This window comes from Ctenocephalides felis, unplaced genomic scaffold (genome assembly GCF_003426905.1).
Source record: "Ctenocephalides felis isolate EL2017-DRISC unplaced genomic scaffold, ASM342690v1 CF-g0.4_SCAFFOLD_03571, whole genome shotgun sequence".
NCBI classification, from domain to species: domain Eukaryota; kingdom Metazoa; phylum Arthropoda; class Insecta; order Siphonaptera; family Pulicidae; genus Ctenocephalides; species Ctenocephalides felis.
The window spans coordinates 47528364-47551872 of NW_020539725.1; the positions used below are offsets into that span (position 1 = coordinate 47528364).

The 23509-nt window shown below is 27.7% G+C and overlaps 1 protein-coding gene across 1 annotated transcript in view; it reads left to right on the top strand.

Annotated features, from left to right (window-relative positions):
• The first annotated feature begins 15263 nt into the window (after nucleotides 1–15263).
• The window catches only part of LOC113386159 (cuticle protein 6-like), a 50330-nt gene continuing 42084 nt past the window's right edge, over nucleotides 15264–23509 (top strand). Inside the window, exon 1 of the mRNA XM_026623958.1 lies at nucleotides 15264–15311. Coding sequence (XP_026479743.1) covers nucleotides 15264–15311 — 48 coding nt within the window. The remainder of the gene's footprint in view (nucleotides 15312–23509) is intronic.

Genomic DNA, 23509 nt, shown 5'->3' on the forward strand with positions numbered 1-23509 from the left:
TTTTATTTTATAGCAATCTGGTAAATCGACAATTCCGCAATGGGGGGACCATTGACAAATTTTTTGGCCAAAAATCGAAGTTGCTCTGATTCGACTTATATTCAAAAAGTATATTAATTATGACTAATAAATCACCACTGAATGTTTAGACCCCTCCGACTACTAGTTTTTATTTTATAGCAATCTGGTAAAATCGACAATTCTCGCAATGGGGGACCATTGACAAATTTTTTGGCCAAAAATCGAAGTTGCTCTGATTCGACTTATATTCAAAAAGTATATTAATTATGACTAATAAATTGCCACTGAATTTTTAGACCCCTCCGACTACTAGTTTTTATTTTATAGCAATCTGGTAAAATCGACAATTCTCGCAATGGGGGACCATTGACAAATTTTTTGGCCCAAAATCGAAGTTGCTCTGATTCGACTTATATTCAAAAAGTATATTAATTATGACTTTAATAAATCGCCACTGAATTTTGGGAACGTACGAAGTAATACCAGTGGTTAATTTATAAAATGTACATGTGCTGCCATCTATAATCAAAGTTGCGTATTTCAGTCGATGTAACGCCAAATCGTAAGATATAGCGATTCATACTTTTTTATATATGAACCATCACCAGGATTGTGTCTGCAATATGAACATTTACTTGAGTAATATGCCAAACTATATGCAGATGGCAATGCAATTTGAATGCTGCTAGTATTTGCACTAAATTTAAAATATACAATAAAATATAGGGTATAAAACTACAATAACTTTTTACAGAAAATATCATAATTTTCTTGCAGTAAAATGTTTCCATTTTCAACCCAGAGATAGCAACCCTTGTGGTATAATCAATAATAGATTAATATGAAAATTCCCTAATGAAAAAATGTTCATCGTTGATTACTTAATTGATATACAATTAAATAAATATATTATAATTTCAAAATATATATATATATATATATATATATATATATTATATATATTCTTACACGAGTTAGTATCTATTAATAATTAGAAATAAAAGTAACAGCTGTTATGTTTTTATCAAAAATAGTTTAAATCTCTAAGTTGATCATCTGCTTCTTAAGAAAGTGGTAAAGTTAAATAAATCGGAGTTAAAACTTCAATTGAAAAAAATTAATAAAATGATGCGTTAAATAAAATATTTAACAGCTACTGTATTTGTTTTTTTAACATTGGTCCTTCAAGAAGTCATTGATAGTTTTAATGCAGTTATTAAATGAAGAATTGATTACATTTTTGGAAAGGCAGGCCCAGCAGTTTCGAAAATTGCAGAAAAAGTTAAAAATTATAGGATCAGAAGAAAATTATGTAAATACGTGGTCACTTGAACCAGTAAGCAAGTAGACCAGTAGACCAATTAACAGGTAGAGAGGTATGCAGGTGAACAGGTAGGCATGTAGATAATATAGAAATTAAATTTTTATTGAGGAAATTGATAGTTCAATCGATGATAAGCAGTTTATCGTTTATTTATTTAATTTTATTTAATATAATTCAATTTTACACTTATATTTGAAATATTTTCCTCATATCTTAAATAAGTGTCTTTTAGTTTGTAAAGGAGGTCAAGTTCTCACATATCCTACAATTTTTTACTTCTACGAGCCGATATATCTAATAACTTATCAAATCATGCCGTCACTTAAATCATGGTAAATACTTATTTCATAATCGATGGTATTAAGTTTATGCTTTTGATAAAATTACTGAATTTAGCTACATTATTTATATGGCTTTATAGAGCAGTATTTTAGAATGTCAAACAACTTTTCTTATCTTCATTATCGGTAGCTGAATAACTAAAAATACTCTAATGCTACTTTGCGTGTACTACATAATATTGAAGCATACGTTACTATTAAACAGGAATTAATTGCTTACATGCACATTCAGAAGTTGACAGGTTGAAATATATTCTATGTCAAAATTAAAAGGTTCGGAATTACATATTACTTATTACCATGGCATACGCGAAATGTATAATGTCTAAGATTAGTTATTGGTAATAATTTTGCTTGTTTTATCGCAAATATTTAGTCCTAATAATGTGAGCATTTCTCGGTGCACCTCTTTAATCTAATAAATCGATACGCATCTCGCATTTGAAATTGACGTCTGATCTCGAATTAATTGATTGAATTATTGTAGTGTAGAAATTAAAAAAAATAGATTTTTTTGTTTCATATTTTCAAAGTTTAACTATCTAAGAATATGTGTGCGAGAAGATTTTTGAAAATTTGAATTATTTTCGGAGATATAGGAATTTTACTGACCAGGTCTCCAAACTGGTTTGGCAGGGTCTAATCGAACAAAAGGCCTTTCCAAAATTGTAATCAATTTTTCATTTAATAGTTTAATTGCATTAAAAATATCAGTGACGTCTGGAAGTGCACATTTCACGTTATATAGAGTAGCAGAATTTAAAAGTTTGCAGGCCATAAATATCTCAAAGACAAGTAAATTTAGGTTTTTTTTTACATATTTGAAAGTAGAGGGCAGAGGATATGTCACCACCCATCGCCTTAAATCAAGCAACGTCGCTATCAGGAAATATACGACCATGTTTAAAATCTATAACCAAAGAATTTTCTTTCGTTGTTAGTTGTTGTTGATTGTGAGTAGGGAATGCAATACCGATGGAAAATTTCAATACCGGTATTTCGGTAATTTTTCATTTTAAAACCGGAATACCGGTAAATTACCGGTATTTTTATTATCTTAAACGAACGTAAACAAAATTGAAAGTTACTAGTACAAATATAAAAAATGTATATACAACTACAACTGTATTCAACTAAACAATAAAAACAATAAAATAAACTAATAAGTTTATTTTTTTAAATAATAATTTAACAAAATTATATCCAATTTAATTAATTCATTATCACTATATTGTGTACTTTTCACCAAAAACGAACTTATGAGTAAGAAAAACCAAAAACTCATAAAAGATCATATTACATCATTATAATAAACTGTATTGCCTGTATTTGATGTGCTAAATTAGTATAATCTCCAATATTTAAAAAAAAAAAAAAATTCTACACTAATTTAAGATCGGATACTTTGTTAAGATAAATAATAATAATAAAAGTTACTATAATTATTGAGTATTATTATTTATCACATTGTGATGCTTCTATAGTATTTTCAAACTTCTAAACGTTTTCGAAAAATAATATTTTATAATTGTAATAAGAAGCACAAATATTTAGTAATTATCATAAGTATTATATATAAAGTTAGAAAAAAAAATAAAGATGACGCAGAGGTAATCTGTATGATATAAAATATTTTGACGCAAATATTACTTGAAAAACCGTTACATTTTTACATAAGATGAATCAAACATCTATTTATCAGTCCAATTCTATTTATTGTAACACGATATGAAGCCCTTAGTAAAGCAATAAATATTCAGTTTAATGACGAGTTAAGATAATATTTGACATTTGTTTATCCTATAGAATCACTTGAAGATATAGCTGTTTATGCGATTATGGAATTTAAAGATACATTTGTTCCGAGAAATTTAAACTTTAGTGTATTTTGTATCAAATAGCGCTTATGTAAAAATACCGAAAATACCGGTATTTTTGGGGTAAGTACCGGTAAAATTACCGCCGAAAAATCGGGCGGTTTACCGGTAATTCGGTATACCGTTATACCGGTATTGCATTCCCTAATTGTGAGCACTGTTGTTTAGATTACGAGACCTTAAGGTAATTTTTAAGTATACATTATATAATTGTTTCATAACATGTATTGTAACTTTTAAGTTATATTCAACATATTTTTTTTAAATAATGTTAATAAAAACTTACATGTAGATGGGACGAAAGAGACCAACTGCATCTTTACCCTAGAAAAAGCGAAAACCATTAGAAAATAGTGAATAAAAAATAAAGTATTTTTAAAAAAGCAATTCCGCTGATAAATATTTCTGACAAAATACCAGATCAATGTTATATACAATGCTATTTTTGTAGAAAATATGCATTAATAGGATATTTATATTTTGCATTGTTTGAATACAATGTAACTATTTTTACGTAAAATCCTTTTTAATAAATTTAAAATTAAGACATTTGCTATTTTTAAATAGCTTTTATATGTATGAAATCTAATTGTAAGAGTGTAATACGCAATACTCTAACGACATAGTTTTGTTGAGATTTTGCAATGATTTGTTTTAAATATTTTGTTTTAATTGATGATTAAAATAATAATAATTTTACTACTTTCAACTAACAAACTATTCAAAAATGCAGTTTTAATGATGTCTCTTGCTCAACATGACGTTGCTACGGAAATAATCAGTAGATGAAGAAAATATATTTGATATTTGAAAAAAAAAATAAATGTTATTGTTTTAATTATATATATATACATATATATTTATATATATATATATCCATATACAACATAATATCTAATGTTAACATGATTCTCTGTGGTTGGTTTGCAAAATCCAAAACGCAGAATTAATATGTAAACCAATATGGCCTAATAAAATTATGAAATGTTGAGAGTAAAAAAAATATTACGCTTGAAATTGGTCCTTGAAGTATAGAAAGCTTTTATCAGTTATAAGTGCCAATTGATAACAATTTTTTTTCTTATTTTTTGATACTTTCAAAGAAATTCTGGAATTTATATAAGTGAACCAAAGTGATTTTTTTCAAAAACTGATCAGCATGATACCCAACTAAAGCCTTCAATCATTTTTTTGATATTTTTAAATAAACTTTGTTACTAAATAAGTTATTGATTAATAATAATACAATAATCAATTTCCAATAGAAACGGAATTATTAAAGAACCTAGTATGGTCGTTGCAACAGGCATGAAAAATAAAGCATTGTGCACTAAATACATGAAATATTTCAAATGTCGACTGAGACCGTTCGGAAACTATTATATCACTCAACATTTGACACATGTCAAAGACTTATTGAAAGCGATTGTCATATCAATCAATCGGCACATGCAAGATTATCTTAATATATTGTAGAATTACTTTGGTTACTTTTATGATCTATTATGTGTACACCCATAATACCACATATATATCCATGATCATACATAGTCACACAATGGGACATATTATATATATATATATATATATATATATATATATTACGGGGCCGGTCCTACCTTGAATGCGCTACATGCAAAATGCGGGCGCACGCTTTAGGAGGCGCCCATTCGCCAAGATTCGGATACAAAGTTTATGATATAGTTTTATCAAACAAGTCAATATCATTCAATAAATATATAATTTTATAATTTCTTGACATCTTTTACTAATCTTTGGACAATATTTTTAAAATAAGTTAAAAATTTAACTTTAAAACAACAACATGATTCACGATGGATAAGTAAAGATGAAAACAAACAATTCGGCCCTCACGATACCTATTGGAAAATATTTACGATGCAATTTTGGATATTTTAAATCAAGAAAAATTGAAATAAAATAATCCAAGAAGTGCTAGTGTATATTTAATTATGAAAGGGTAGAATTTTTTGCTCTCTATGATTTGCTCAATGAAATAAATTGCATAAAATTCCCCGTTAAATCATAGTAGTCAGTCCGAAAGCAGGTCCATGGTGTGAGAGCATGACAAATCAATGATTTCCTTCTTCTCCCTTGTTTATTATTTCTATTTACACTTTTATGCATTTTCCCTTCCAAACTTGTGTTTACATGCTTCCTGGTCCTTTCAGTTTCGGCTTTCAGTTTCCTGTATTTTTTCTCTTATCGTGTAAGTCAATTGTCTGCATTCTTCTTCTTTCCAAACTTTTTGGTCCTATTTTACTATTTTTTGCAGAATGGGTCTGATCCAGTTTCCTTTTTTTGCGGGATCGTGCTCAGTAGAGTGCTTTCTAAGCCCACTCTTCTCAGGACTTTATTTGTTACATTATCTTCTACATTCGTCTCCAACACCACATTTTGAAACTCTCCAGATATATAATTAACTTCCCGTAGGGTAAGTTCTAGTAATCGCAAAAAAATCGAAAATGAAAATTTTTATATATCTCTACGTTTCAAAGGTTTCTGAATGTTTTGGCATACCTTAGAAAAAATGGATATATGTGTGTGTAGGTGTGTGTGTGTGTGGATACAAATTGTCGTCGATGATTTCGGGAACACGGATGAAGCGATTTGAATAATTCAAAAAACAATCGATTCGTATTGACAAGGAGACGTGCTGATTAGTTTTTGGCGAAGGCAGGTCTAGCCGTTCCAAAGATAATGGCAAAAAGTGCCGAAAAAGTAACTCAGTTTTTAAGAGAACGGAGCGTCTGATTTGAATAATTCAAAAAACATTTTACTTGTATTAACAAGATGAAAAACTGATCAAATTTTCATGAAGGCAAGTCTAGCGGTTTCGGAGATCTAGTAAAAAAAGTAAAAAAAAATGCCACCTGGCGGTCAAAAATGATCATTAGACATATGCACATCAAATTATCAGATATTTTATAGAGATTTTAACAATAAGTATGAATTTTGTTTACATTCCTATGGGTTCTGTACCAATGCTTATCCGTTAGACGGCGGCGCGGTGCTTACGCGCTTCGATATTTCGTCTCTATGCAGTTAAAGCAGTACGATTGCTTTGAAAAAAAAAGTTCAGAATTTCTAAAATATTTCAAAATACACTTTTCTTCAAAAAGTCTTTTTTTTAAAAAAAAGTAAATTTTTGTCAAAAATTTATAGTTTCTCAAAAATCTAATTTTTCAGAGTAAATTTTTTTCAAAAATGTTAATCTTTAAAAAAAAAAAAAATTGGTACGGGAAGTTCCAGCAATTTGCCTTAAGGCGCGATGCCATGCGCCCCACTCTTTGCAGAAAGGGTCTGATCCAGTTTCCTGTTTTTTACAGGATCGTGCTCAGTAGAATCCTCTACATTCGTCTCCAACACCACATTTCAAAACTCTCCAGATATTAGCATTACATTTGTTTAATTTTATAGAAATATATAGGCATTTACTATATTTATAATTAATAAACACAGTTTTTTTTACATTCATGTGTATTTGTGCAAAATAGATATATTATGTTCATATAGAGAGCACACAGATTAACGTTTCATGTTATAGGTCAATCATGATTCCATCCCTAAAGGGTGTGTCAGCACGATTATCCTATACATAACGTGTTTATACCTACTAATACGAAGAAACCTCACATTGACATACAAATTCCTCGATGGACTATTACAAAACCATTTTATGCGATATAGTTATGAGGCACATAAACACAATCACACACAAACATACTTATAGACAACCTTATAGTAAATTGTTTAATTGTGGGAAATCTCTTATTCGCTCAATACAACTATAGGAAATAAATGTAAGTGGACACCTAAAAATCGTTGGTCAGTATTCTGGTCCATGTATTCAAAATATTGATTTATAACAAGTTGCCAAAAGTAATTAAAATCAATATATATATATATATATATATATATATAAATATATATATACATTCACACGCGTACGATTTTTTATGTATAGGTGAACTTACAAATATCATAGTAGGTATATAAATTGCATAACTAAATAAATATATTGCGTTCTTCACGCTTTATGATTTCATTTTCATTTTTATATGTTAATATGTACTTATGACAAAATTTGCATTTTATGAGGTAAATATAAAATGCATTGCATTATTTAGAGTAAATAAAATATAATTATATTAAGTCTAAAATTAAATTCGAAATCATTTTATTCTGTTTTTTTTTTCAAAATTTTAATAATATTTTTAAATAATAACATTTTTAAGTTACTAATTTCACCAACAGCTGGAAATCACGAGAAGAAAACTGTACTGGTTGTTAAGCTGAAAATTTCAGTTGAGCACATGGAACAAACTTCTGTACAAAGTCATGTTGAAACCAATTTGGACGTACGGAATACAGCTTTGAGGAACGGCACGCAAATTCAACATCACCATAATACAAAGATTTCAAAACAAGATTTTGAAAAAAATTATAAATGCACCCAAGTATGTCCCGAATTGGTTGGTTCATACAGATTTGAACATTAACACTGTTAAGGAATAAATTGAAAATTTCAGTCTGAGATACAAGGATAGAATACAGAACCACCCTAACTTCATGGCCAAAAACTTAATAAAAAAACATGGCATTGAACGGCTCAAAAGAAAATGGCACCTTTTTGATATTCTTTAGTAACCCTATAATATGTACAATTACTCGTAGGCTTAATTAAGTATTTTTACAACAGGACTACATCTATAAGCTAAACATCCAATCGGATCACCAATGGGTGACCTTTCGATCTTTTTCCTTTATTTAATAAACCAGCAAAATTACTGAATGTTGTATAAAAACAACAGATTGTAATTCACAAATGTAAATAAAAAAAAAGTTACTAATTTCAGTTTTTAAAGATATTCTCTGATAAGAGGCTAAAAATTTTAGAATATTATTTTTAGTAAAATTTTATTATACTTATGTTATTGAAACATTAATAAGCTTGCTAATAATGGCTTAAAATAATAATATTAAGAGCGAGATGACTTAAGTCTTAGAAATATATATATATATATATATATATATATGTGTGTGTGTGTGTATGTATGTACTTGTATTTATAATTAAATGTGTATAACTGCATCAATATAAGTATGTTACTATAATATCAGGGCAAGCCCATTTCTTTGCCATGATTCTCAGAGATATCAAATGGACTTTCGCTTTTTGTTCTAACAAAAGTGAAAATTGTGCTGCAACGGATGAAGATCTTTATACTTTGCTGCACTATATAAAATTATATCATAAATGTAAGGCATTATGCAAAATTCTATATGCATATTATTATTATTGTTTATATTATTCATAGTTGGAAAACTAGAAATTATGAATTATTATGAAATTAATTAGTTAAGGAAATGATTCCTGCAGCCTGACTTGTACTTTTAGTGATGATAAAAGATATCATTATTCAAGTACATAATTAAACATCAATTTTAAATAGAAGCATGATATATTAACGATACATTAAATATATAGAGAATATATTTCGGTTGAGTTCTGAAATCAACAAATACAGCAAGAACTTTATAATAATGTAATATTTAATAAAGTTTGATAGCACTCAGTTAGATTAGTAAGTTTGTCAGTACTTAGAAAATCTATTAGGGCAGAATGGGACGCAGAGGTCCATTTTGACTCTTTGCAAGTATACTTTGAAATCTAAATCAACTACAATAAATAACTCATATCAAACAAACAATTATCGAACTCTGTTCAGTAAAAATCACAGATAATTTATCATTTTTTATGTTTTTTTCTATTATTTTTCTAAAATTTAAGATGTGGTTCTTTTTCCGCCACAGGTAGAGTTAAGAAAGAACAGCCAGTGGTCAAAAATGTTTACTACTTATTTTTAATGTTAAAGATGTTTTACTGAAAAATAGCTACATTCATTAATCAATGCAATGCAGATTAATTATGAATTTTTAAAAGTTTTGAACCCTTTCAGACATATATCTTATACATTTAAATTATAATACTCGATATACTTCAAAAACATATAGAGTTTATTATAAAACTACCTCTTCATCGTATAACCCTTATCCTCATAATATACATTATAAACTATTTCTCAATAAAATTGAAATGATATAACTATGATAACAAATTTGGTACAATGTAGTATCTATGATATTTCCAAGAGGATAGATGAATAATTAGTATTAGTATAATTATAATTTATGTTTACAATTCTGATTTATTCAATTACTCTATTTAAAACAGAAATTCTTTTCATTAAAGACAAGTTAGTGTATAAATGTAAGTGCTAAATTATACGCTTTTTGCATATTTTCTGATGTAAGACACCATTTCTATATTTACTGATAATGACAAAGTTTAACGTCGAAACATTTAGAAACATTTAAAATTAATTTATGCATTTTTTGCTATTCATTTGATGTATTGCCTTAGGAAAAGTTATTCATATAAATTCTAATTTAATTTAAAGGGTTTAAATAGCATATTTACGATGTGCTATATCCTTGCTATTTATTACTGAGATATTATAATATTCTTGATTTTATATGACTTTATAAAATATGCAACAAGATTACGCGTTGAACTTTGAGCAACATTCACACGCATTAAACATAATTTAATTTACATTTAACAATAATTTAATATTTAACTTCCCGTAGGGCAAGTTATAGTAATCGCAAAAAAAATGAAAATGAAAATTTTTATATAAATTTACGTATCAAAACCTTCTGAATATTTTGGCATACCTTAGAAAAAATGGATGTATGTGTGTGTGTGTGTGTGTATGCGTGTCTGTGTGTGCGTATATGTGTGTGTATGTGTGCGGATACAAATTTTCGTCGACGATTTCGGGAACATGGATGAAGCGATTTGAATAATTTCGAGCTGATTAGTTTTTGGCGAAGGCAAGTCTAGCCGTTCCAAAGATATGGGGCAAAAAGTTCCAATAACGGTAACTCAGTTTTAGAAGAACGGAGCATGCGATTTGAATAATTAAAAAAACATTTTACTTGTATTAACAAGATGAAGAACTGATCAAATTTTCATGAAGGCAGGTCTAGCGGTTTCGGAGATCTGGTGAAAAAAGTAAAAAAATGAGCCATTTGGCGGTCAAAAATGATCATTAGACATATGCACATCAAATTATCAGATATTTTATAGAGATTTTAACAATAAGTATAATTTTGGTTACATTCCTATGGGTTCTGTAACAATGTTTACGCGTTAGACGTCGACGGGGCGCTTACGCTGTTTGATATTTCGTCTTTATGCACTTAAAGCAGTACGATTGCTTTGGAAAAAAGTTCAGAATTTCCAAAATATTTCAAAATAAATTTTTCTTCAAAGTCTTTTTTCAAAAAAAAGAAAATTTTTGTCAAAAATGTTTAGTTTCTTAAAAATTTAATGTTTTTCACAGTAATTTTTTTCTCAAAAATTTTACTTTTTTTAAAAAAAAAAAAATTTGGTACGGGAAGTTCCTGCAATTTGCCTTAAGGCACAATGCCATGCGCCCCATTAGTTTAATATTTTCCGTTCATTATTATAAAATTTCCAATATCATCATTTAATAACACAAGATACAAAATATTCGATAATAGCCGAGCTTTTAAGATAAACTCCGACAGAAGCTGCATGTTTGTCAGCAAAATAGGAAATATATTACTTATACATTTCTTGAATATATGACAAAGCTTGTGCACAAGTTTGTTGATAAGTTTAATAAGTTATCACTTATAATTATTAACATTGACAGACAATAAATAACAAGCTTTTCTCGCCTTATCTGCGGGATTTGCAAATTTGTGTCAGTGTGAAAACATTAGGCCATATTTTCAAACTAATCGAGTTTTGATTGTATATATACATATATATATATATATATATATATATATGTATATATATATATATATATGTATGTATATATATGTACGTGTGTATATATTTATCTATTTATGTTTGTGTATACCGATTTGCATAAATCTTTTGGAACGTCTTAACATTTTCTTTAACGCAGAAAACTAGTATTTTTGCTCGAGGCGACGTTCTCAAGAATTCCTTTATAGATTCATGTACCTCTTGCATTTATTCAGGTGTAGAAGTAGCCGCTCAGGTGTGTGTGGGAGTCTGAATATCCTAAAGGTATGCGCGACTTATAGTACAAGCGGAATGATCTTTGCACAAATCGTCTTACAATTTAATATTCACACCCTAAGTTATACTGGCATCGATGATATATAAATATTTGCCCTATAGTGTATATATATATATATATATATATATATATATATAAGAACATTTGTCCGAATTCTAAGAAACTTTGCTAAAGTAACCATATTCAACAGGTAAATTCAATTCAGCAAAATGTTCAATAAAGTTTTTTAAAATAACCCGTACAATCAAAAAATTGCAATTGAAAGCGAAAACTTAATTTTCGGAATGAACATTTGAAAATTTTATCTAAATATCTAAATCTCAATTTCGATTAATTAAGTCAATTATTACACCTATCGGGGAGTTTTTGCAACTCACCTTAAGGGAAAATACGACACTCAACTAGTTTTTTATTATGAAATCGAAAAGTATTTCACTATTTTACAACTGATCTTGATTAAATGTACTTTATTTAATCCTGAAAATCCAGTAAAATTTTCAATAACAACTTTTTCACTTACAATTGAACATAAAAATGGAAAAATAAATATTACCGGGATTGAAACTTCGAAATCTGTCATCTATCAAAATAAATGCTTTACCTACAATATTTATATAATAAATAAATAATGAGTAGACTGCCCTGGGGCAAGTCCATGAGCTGAATTAAACTCCAGTTCGGTTTAGGAAAGAATAGTGTGATCTTTTATTTCCATTTCACACCGCAGTACCCAAAAAATAGGCTTATTTTCAATTAAAATTATATTTTTTATCTATATCTTCAAGTGAAAATAGACATAGCTGCTGCCCGATGTCAGTTTGACAGAACGTAGGTTTGAATCTGCGACCCCATCCACATAAGTTAAATTATTTATATTTATATATATTACTATATAATCTTTGTATATATAATGTAGACATTATTTTTTTAGTACATTTTAATTAAATAGACATTAATAGAGGAGTTATTTACCAACATTCTTTCAATGTCATATAATATAAGTGGTTCTTTGCACTTTATTCCTTAATTTGTTTTCATTATTACTATTCTATATCAACTATTCTACATTATTTTTGAACTTTGCAAAATTAACTAAGTACTCCATTAAATTATTAAATTTAAAAATTATTAAACGCTTTATTGAATAAATCTAATAACATCTGTTCGGACGTATGTATTTTCATATCCTATGATAAACTCCAAAATAATTTATCGAAATTGGAACAGCCGTTTAGGAGGAGTTGAGTGACTTATACACGTACAATATATATATATATATATATATATATATATATATATATATATATGTTGCATTTGTATATACAATGAATCTTGTATAACCATGATTCCAAGGTACCTATACGTTTTTTATAACTTTTGGAGGACTTTTAATTAGCATAGATTCCTAAGTAATCAGATTTGATAAAGCATTTATAAATAATCATTCACAACGAATCCCACAAATTATGAAAGTAAAACATAAAACTAATTTAACAAATAAATCAATAAAAAAGCAATATAGAGTGATTTATGTAAAAATGTTCAACAACTTATATCAAAATTTATTATTCAACAGCAAAATTTTGATATAGTTGTAAAAAAATTTGGCAAAGTCAAATAATAAGAAGTGACTATAAAAGTAAAATGTAGAATCAGTTACATTGGTTACTTTTTAAATTTTTAAAACATTTTAGTAATATATATATAATATAATATAAACATATGGGCAAGATTCCACTTGATTTTTAGAATTGTATAACTAAGCGACAAAAAATTTTGAGAATAACATTGTATTTGCTTATTTTGATCATTATTGAAAAAACTACCACAAAAATTTGATATATTTTATAAAATAAGTGATTACTCAGGAAATAGAACCAAGAAATTTTGGTTGGAGTGGGGACTATCTTAAAGTTTATATTAAAAGTTAAAACTTAGAATTTTTATCAATTCGGAAGCATTTGAGTTTGTGAGAGCACGGAAATTCGAAAATATCCATATTAAGGACCACCATAATATATATATATATATATATATATATATATATTCCTGTGTAAGTTAATATGTAAATATTGTTGATAATTTATCTTCAATGATATCTATAGCTATATGCTCCATCATAAAAAAAATCATAAGGTGATCTTATACAGGAACTGAGTTCATTAAATTCTTTTGTATGTAATAAGCAATTATTACATAGCTCACCTATTAGTATAAATATATATATATATATATATATATATATATATATAGTTAATAAACAAATTGATAAAGTAGAATTATCTCACGATGCTCAACGATTTCTCATCAATAGTGACAACATAGGTCGTCTCAAATTACTCGGTTCAAGAATTAATGAATAAATGATATATGAACATATAATTAAGACGTTTTTCTAATAATTTATCTAATACATTTATTGATGAGTAAAAGCTTTGTTTTATTCATGAATGATTGAAATAATAAATTGCAAAAAATTAATTTAAGTTTGAAATGTTAGGCTCTGTGACCAATGGTACAGATGGCATACCTCCTATATAATTCTTTGAAGGAGAAGTTTCTATTTTCACCAGAAACTTGCATTAAAGCAAAATTGCAAATACTTCTAATTTTTAAAAGTTTGAATGTTTTATTTATTTATAAAAAACCATGCGTTTTAAATATTTTTAAGAACATATTTTTTTAATTGATATAATTTTTGTGATCAGAATTAGGTAATGAGTATGAAATTTTTCATATTTTTATGTATCCTGGTCTTTTTCGGTTTTGTATAAAATTTTGTACAATTTCTTCAGAGCTTTTGGGTGTGTCTATTTCAAATCCCGTATTTTGATATGTACTTTTGTTATTCAACTTTTGTAAAAATATTTCTAGTTTTAATATATTAAATGCGGTAGAATTTTTGGAACACAAACTTATCCGAACCTTTTCTGACCAATCTGGGTAGTATGGACAAATTATTTTAAATGACATGCAATTTATTGAAAAAATGCAACTAATAAGTAATATATCATTAAAAACCAAGGTATTTAATATTTAATTATCAATTATAGTTTATAGTGATAAAATTATTTCTTGAATTATAATTATAATATTTATGATTACTACTGTAATAATGACTCAATTATTTATCCAATGCAACTAATTATCTAGATTATGTTCCTTATGATAGAAACTTTTATAGCTTTCGTATTTCGAGGACAAGTGTGATTGATCTAGATCAAGATTTTGAGTTATATAGAACGGAACCCAGAAGATATGCGAAGAATTTTGATATCTTTATCATTTAGAAGCATTTATAACAACAATTGATAAAATTTCTATCAAAAATTTAGAAGTTGCTAAATCAGAAATCTTATTGCTTAAGTCAATTATTTGCACTTATCTAGAAGTTCATGCAACTTTCTTAAAGCAAAATGCCACTGACAACGAGTTCAAATAAGGCAGATATTTTAACTTGAAGTTTTTACTATTAAATTATGAAGGACATATATCAATAGCAATCAAAACATTTTTGATGCACCTAATCCGTTATGGAACATCATCAAATTTTTGGTGACTTAGAATGCCAATCCAGTGAGGTATGTTGAAAATCAATCAAAATATTTGACCATTTTTTTTAAATTATATTTTCTTCAAGTATCCTGTTTTGTTCTGAATTTTAAGCAAACAAATGCAAGTCGTAAAGTATGGATTTTTTAATTATTTATATGAATCATGGAATTTTTACCCATGTTCTTATTTTAGCCTTTCATTTTGCCAATCATTTCTTTTGTGAAGCATATAACATAATTCAATATGTAATGTAAAAATATTTATTATTTAGTTTTATAGGCGTAAATTGAATTAAATCAATATACGCAAAAAGATATTATACCTTATTTAGTTGTAAGGAACTATTATCATGGCTTATTGTAAAATATTATAGTTATTAACTTTATAGTACATTGTCTATGGCATGTCGAATGATAATCACATTTATTGGAAAATGATGTTTGAGTCAGAATGTTATGAAATATTAAATGGTAAACTAAAATAAGAATTATATGATTTATTTTTATTAATAATCGATAATAAATAATATTTCAGATATAATCATTTGTGAAAAACTTTGAAATATAAAGAATATGTCAGATGTATTAGCAGTAATATTTTGTCTCTACACTTCAATTATTTTTTATTTTAGTAATTTTTTATTTAGTAAAAATCCTCTGACTAAAAATTTGTTATGTTTATTTGATTCATAATTTATGATTTATAAATTTATAATTATATTATAATTACATTTATAAATTTTACTTAAATCACCAAGGAGGTCAAAAAATCCTTAAAAAATCGATCACGTGATCAATGGACGCCCCCTAACCTTTTGGAACTCCTCCTTATTACATATTGTTCTTTTAATTAGCAAATGTTTTACATTTATTTTAATCTACATAGCATTCTGAAACGTTGCAGAATAATAGTTAAATATACAAAATTTACAAAGTTAGGTATTAAAATGAGACTCAAAAAAAATTCTTTAGAAATAATATGCGCCTACTAGCAATTATTATGAGTGTAATTATTATTGTTAAATATCATTTCATATATACATATATATGAATGGTGCAGCCAGTGACAACAAAGACAATCAAAATTCCAATACTTTACATTTGCAAGAAATTTACATTTTCGTGTCGAATAACCTTTCTAAATTCAAATATAGCTCCGTATTGTATTTAACTCATGACCTGAAGGTTTATAATTGTTATTTATGAATTTGTACTATTCGAATCTACATCAAAGAGAAACAGGGGTGAAAATAATAAGTTCTAGTACTATAATTTTATTAACATCCCTCAAGGCTAGGGTTAGTTACAGTAGTCGCCCAAAAATCAAAAAATGAAAATTTTTGCATATCTTTTCTTTACGTTTCTGAACAATTTGACAAACCTTGTAAAAAAGGATATGTGTGTGTTTTTGTATGTATGCATATACAATTTTTTATCAACTAATTTAAACTATTCAAAAAGCATTCGATTCCTATTAGTAGGGAGATACGCTGATTAGTTTTTGACAAACACGGGTAAAACCGTTTTCGAGAATTGGAGCAGAAAAAGCAGAAAATGGTTCGGTTTTTGCAAGAACGAGGCATCCGATTAGAATGATTCAAAAGTATTTGATTAGTATTGATAGGGAGACATGCTGATAGATTTTTTGAAACGGAGTAAAAAGTGCAAAAATTAGCAGTTTTTAAACGAACGGAGCATCCAATTACAATAATTCAAAAAACATTTTGTTAGAGTTGGCAGTGTGAAGAAATGATCAGTTTTTGGGGAAAAAAACAATTTTTTTACAAAATTACAGAAAAAAGAATTATATATTAAAAAATATATAAAAATTCGAATATCTAAAATGATTCGAATTTTAATTTTAATTCAAACTAAACACATTTAAAAATGTTTGAATGTTTCATTACGATATGGGGAAGTAGCAGAAATTCAAACTTTGGTAAGACTTTAGTTATATGTTACAAAAGTGACATCAGAAAGTTTCACCTACAATCGTTATGTATATAATATATATATGAGGGTGGTCCTTAATATGGACATTTTCGAATTTCCTTGCTCTCACGGCCTCAAATGCATCCAAATCAATAAAAAAAAATTCTCAATAAGTTTTAGTTGTTAATATTGTCTTTTAGATAGTGCCCAATTCAATCAAAGTTTTATATGGAAATAGCATGGAAAAATTAAAAAAAAAATTAAGTCTGTTTTTAGATATAACTTAGCAAACAAATTAATGAGTTTTATTCAAAATTCGACGCTCTACAAAACAAATTATAAAAAACATGTTTTGTAGAGCGTCAAATTTTCGATAAACGATGACACAAATTGTCACTTTTAATTTATTTGTCACTAAGTTATACCAAAAAACATTTTTAAAATTTTGGAAATTTTTCCATGCTATTTCTAAACGAAGCTCTGATTGAATTGTGCACTATCTAAAAGTTAGTATTAAGAGCTAAAACTTTTAGAGATTTTTTTTATCAATTTGGAAGTCCACGTCCATGTTAAGGACTACCTCTATATATATATATATATATATATATATATATATATTATATATATTATATATATAATAAAATTGTTTTGACATTTGTGCCTTTTGGAGGTTAGGTTTTACAAGTAGATTTAGAACAAAATGCTTAATCGCACAACGAAGTCATAGTTTTTTAGCAATTCATGACTACCAACTCATACGACCGTAAACTTGTAATATAACATTTCTATTTTATACGAGAATTGCGCGCCGTACCTTAAAAGGTAATAAACGTAACGTAAAATTTATTTTTACAATTTTTGCAAGTTTGTAATTTCAATGTATTGGTTAATATGATTTTCTGAATAACTACTTGATTGTAGAAAAGTTACATTGATTTGACTTAACTCAATACCATACCACCACTAGTTGTCTCAGAAATGTATTGATTAATCCATAATCAATCAATAAATTGCCATCCTTGATCGGTGGTCGTCGGTCGCGCATCGGCCGAACGACGTTGGACATTTGTCTCTGTATTGAGCTTATGAATCTATTTTATATTGGAACAAAATATAAATGTGTAGGCACATAATCTTATAGTTTAGATACAGTTTTCCCTTTCGTTGCTTCGAACGGCCTTGCTTTCGCATTGTTTGTGCAATTTGCATTTCGATAGAAGAAAAATTACTAACACGGCTAATGAACTTGCATTTAGAAATACACAAAAATTTCGATTATCTTTCCGGTCGACATACGCAAAAAGGTATAATTTTGCAGAAATTTTTTTTCGATACGTGATTGCAGCCGAGCATTTCAAAACCGAACGATATTTCTACATGCTCAATGTTAATTTTTTAATAGTTTGTGAAATTGCAATTATAAATTAATTTATACGAGTTCAATAATTTATGCGGTTAACAAAGATTTTTCACAACTTATCGAGCTAAAACAAATTTGTTAAATTAATAATGTATACATTTGTTAAATATTGTAATGAACTCATAATGAATAAATGTATAAAAATATATTGATATAATAAATTAATCCGATATATGCAGTTTCTACAAATATACAGACTGTCCCAGAACTCAACGCCAAACATGGTGATAGTATTGATAGTAACTACCATCAAAAAACTAGACAATCAAAATGTCTCGCTTAGTTTGAAAGTTGTGAGCTTTTTCATGCCACCAAAAGCTTTGGTCAAACTGTGACTACTTATCAATTTTTTTTATTGCATAGACATATTGCCTATCAAAATAATATAATTTTTTAAGACAATATGCTGGTTGTAAATGGACTTAAAGAGATTATCTCTTATAAGATGATCTTTTAGTAGGAGATTCCTCGCTTAATTCTTTTTAAATATTGTTTGGGTGATCTGGTAGTTTTTCGTGGTGTACTTATGAATTATTGTGATTAAATTTATTAATTATATTCTTTTAAACTTTTTTTTAATTCTAAAACCGTAATCGTGAATAATATTCCTAAACTATAGTAAAAAGCCACAATTGCTCCGAATTTAAAAATCACTATTTGGTAATATATGAATTTAAAAATTGCTCTACTTTAATAAATCCTTTAATAAATCTATTAAACACAAACTCGACTTCAACTAACTACTGATTAAAGCTTTACAAAAAATGATGTGAAGTATGTTGGCAAGTCCCATCAAAAGTTCGCACATTTCATCATAGTAAAATGGTAAATTATTTGAAGGTTTCATATTAGACAAATTGGAGTAAAAAAAAAAAAACCTAGAATTAACACTACTTTTGCAAGTGTAATTCATTCAAAATCAATAATTCACGCACTTTCAATAGTGCGTACAGCAAAACTTTGATAGAATATAAATTCAATATAATAAATTTTACTATCAAAGATTAATTACTTTATTGATTTGATACCAATTTGATGCCTTATTTACGACCAATTCAATCAGTGTTCTCGTTTCGCCAATACATGTGCATGAAGCAAATTTAAACTAATTGGCCATGATAAATCCAGAATGACTAGACGGACTTGGACACAAAATTAGAGAAATTCTAGAAAAGTTAAGCGTTCGTGCCTTATGAACACTTTTTTTTCAAAATATAATTTTGGTTGTATTATAGGGCTAAAAAAAAATTGAGTCATTACTCTATTTTAACACAGAAGGTATTTTTCTAAAGCGTGGAATTAAAGTGAGCAAATATAAACAAAATTCACTAGTAGTGATATGAATGAATTATTGTCTTTATTATTACACTTATCACGAATTTATCATACAACCCTTTCGCTAAAAGTGCCTTTTATTGGCGACATTCTCATGACTACTTGTGTGTACGGGTATCATCTATGGGCGACATGTCTATAGTTAACACCTGTACACATGATGTTTTCGGCTTGAAGATATACGAGTTTTTAATTTAGTTTAACTATGAGTTAAAATATTCACATTTTAATTTTTTAATTCAAATTTTAGTTTTTTATGAGTGCATTTTCTTATTTTAAATGCATTTTTATTGATAATGATTGAAATTTTTTTAAACATAACGTTGAGTATGATTTTTCTTAACTGGGGCTAGTGAGCGTCACGCTGTCCCGTACAACAGAGTCACTCCTCTAGAAAATAATCTCGGAGTCAAAGGGTTGTATCATGTAATCGATATAGCATTTTTCCAACAATAATTTCAGATAAAGTCCAACACTGTTTTTCCACATGCTAAATTAGACACTCCTGATGTAATTATTAGTATCTTTCTTTATTCCGTTTAAATTGACCCGATTATTTGTTGCAAGTTTCAAGGGAACCAACATATTTGCATGTACGCCCCTTTCGACACGCTTTTCTAATAATGGCGACAGAATTATGATTATAGTAAAAAGACTTGTTTTGAATCAGTATCTTGTATGTATATGTCTAGATTTGTCATTAAGACAAATTTTGTTAGGAAAATACAGGAAACTCCAACTTATTAGGAAAAGTTTGCATAGTGTATAGACTCTATCGCCATGTAAAGTTTCATCAAAAACCTCCAATTTGTTTTAAACATTTCATTTCGAAGAAATATTCGATCTTTGCCCAAAAATTATTAGCAACTGACAACAAATCTTTCAGAAGATTTGTAATTTTTTATAATTTATGAAAACGTAAACGAGCACTTTCCTTCTTATTATGAAAACGTGGACGAAAAAACTTACACTTTCCTGCTTATTCTAAAGAAACCGCTTGGCTGATTATTTCAAAAAACTAACCAAAACAAGTTCTTATCAAGTTTCTTGGAATGGCTTTCAAGTTCTTGAAATTGGTCTAGCCGTTTCAAAAAAATAGACAAAAAGTCAAAAATTGGTCACAAACACACACACAATCTTTTTCCAAATTTGATCCAAACAATTAAAAAAACAATTGAAAACAAACGAGCAAATATAAATCATGTCGGTTTTTTTGACTTCTTCCTGGAGGTTGTAACGTTATGATTTATATATAAACGTCAGGCCACAAATTTAACAATATTTTGGTAATTTGAATAAAGGTACAGTTTTATAGTAAAAAAATAAGCAAAACTTCAAGTATTTTCTATTTCAAGCAATTTTAATTAATGATTTCAAATATTTTAATTATTTTTTTGCTCCGAGGAAGTTACTTCCTCAAGAAGAAGTCACACTGATATAAATTAATATCTACACTGATATAAAAATCTAAATTAATATTACATTAGATAACAGATAACACAAAACCTTTTTGGGAATCATGACTAACTGATATGATTCCATATGTTATTGAACAGATATGATACTAAGGATCAAAACGCTTGCATCCATCTAGTATATTTGGCTATATTTGTCATTTTTTATTTATACAGTGGAAACCGATTTTTTCACTAAAAGAACGGTTTTCGAATTTTATAATTTTCGTCTAAAAGCCGGTTTTTAAAACCAGACAAACTCTGGTGGAGGGCAATAAAAGGCATGTATTTCCTACTACCATTGATTATGAAAGTTTTGAAGCAACGTATTATAGCGAAATGTTAAAAATATAAACTTATGAGCATTGGGTATAATGCACCATAAATAAAGTACCAATTACCTAGGTACTTCGTGATTTGCATTATATTATATTAGTTAACTTTGATCTTTTCGCTGGATGGTTGCCGCATCGGCTCCATTATTCGTCTGTAATACACTTATCTGTTTTTGTCCATCACCGAGACCAGGTCTGTCGGAGAGTTACATTTTATTTTTAATCTATAGCCTTTGCATCGATTTGCGAGCAGTATAAAACAAAATGTAGAGAACATCTTTAGAATTATATAGAAGCGATTATTGCATTCCTGATTCCGAGCCGTTGGCCGGAGTTTGATTATCTCAGGAGTTTAATTTTTCACGGCCAGACAGATTAAAACGACTACCAATGACTAATGATTTGTTGTGATTATTCTAAAGCAATAAAACAAAGTTTTCCATTAAAAGTAGAATTTTGTTTAGTTTATATAGATCTTAAATTAATTGCATTTTTATTTTATAGTTTTCCAGTTAGTTTCAAAATAAAAAATCTGATCGTACTTAATTCTGTAAAACACTATTAGTTTAAAACAGGCAAGGTTGTACTAGACTTCAAATAACTATTGATTACTCTTGGTTATTCCAAAGCAATTAATGCGAATTTTACTCTTGACAATATAATTTCATTTGGATTTTATAGTTCCCCAATTAAATAAATTTTTATATAGTAGTTTTTCGGTTAATTTTAATGTGCAATTAAAAGGCAATGTTAATTTTAAAGGCAAATTGCTGTAACTTCTCGTACCGTAATGAAATGTTCGAGGAATACTGAATGTTTTCAAATAGATTATTATTAATATTGTAACATTGTCTAATATTTATAAGAATTCTATAAACTGAATTGCAAAGTTAAACTTATTTATTAAAAGTATATAAGTGAGCTTTAGAAATTTAGCAAAAATTAAAATTAAAATCTGAAATATTTTTGGTATACAAAAAAAAATGTTTTTTTTGAAAAAAAAAATTGAAAAAAAAATCTGAGATAAAAAAAATCCAAAAGCAATTATTTTGTCAAAACAAGCAGAAAGTAGTTTTCTCAAAAACTGCCATTTTTTGCACATTTAGCTCGGTATCTCCAAAACGGCTGGACCAGTCTTTGCCAAAACGTGAAGAAATGCAAACATTTTCAATTTCGATTTTTAGACGATTACAATAACTTGCCTTACGGGAAGTTAAAAAAAAACACTGAATCTGGATCAAATTCGATCAACTTAGAAACTATGAATTTTATAGCTCAACAAATAATCTTGATTCCAAAAAACTTGAGGCAACTGTGTCATTAATTGTGACTTTAGTCCTATAGATTAAATATACAAAATCTTAAGTTTAAAGCTTAATTAACAACAATAATAAAAATTTCGCTAAGAGTGTCATCCATGGATGGCATCAAGATTGATCACTATATGTTAAACTATTGGCTATTTTAATTTTTATTGCAGTTTTTAGTTTTAATTTTTTTTCTCCTGCGGAAAACACTTTCCTGCCGCAAAGGTTAGTAACAATAACTAGAAAATGACCAAAGCTCTAGAGGCTGTACTTAAAAGCTCATAATTTTGTAACTACATTACTCTCATCCATGGATGGCATCAAGATTGATCACAATGAGTTAAACTGTTGGCTATTCTAATTTTTATTGTAGTTTTTAGTTTACTAGATGCGTAATTTTTAATTTTTTGTTCTCCTGCGAAAACACTTTCCTGACGCAAAG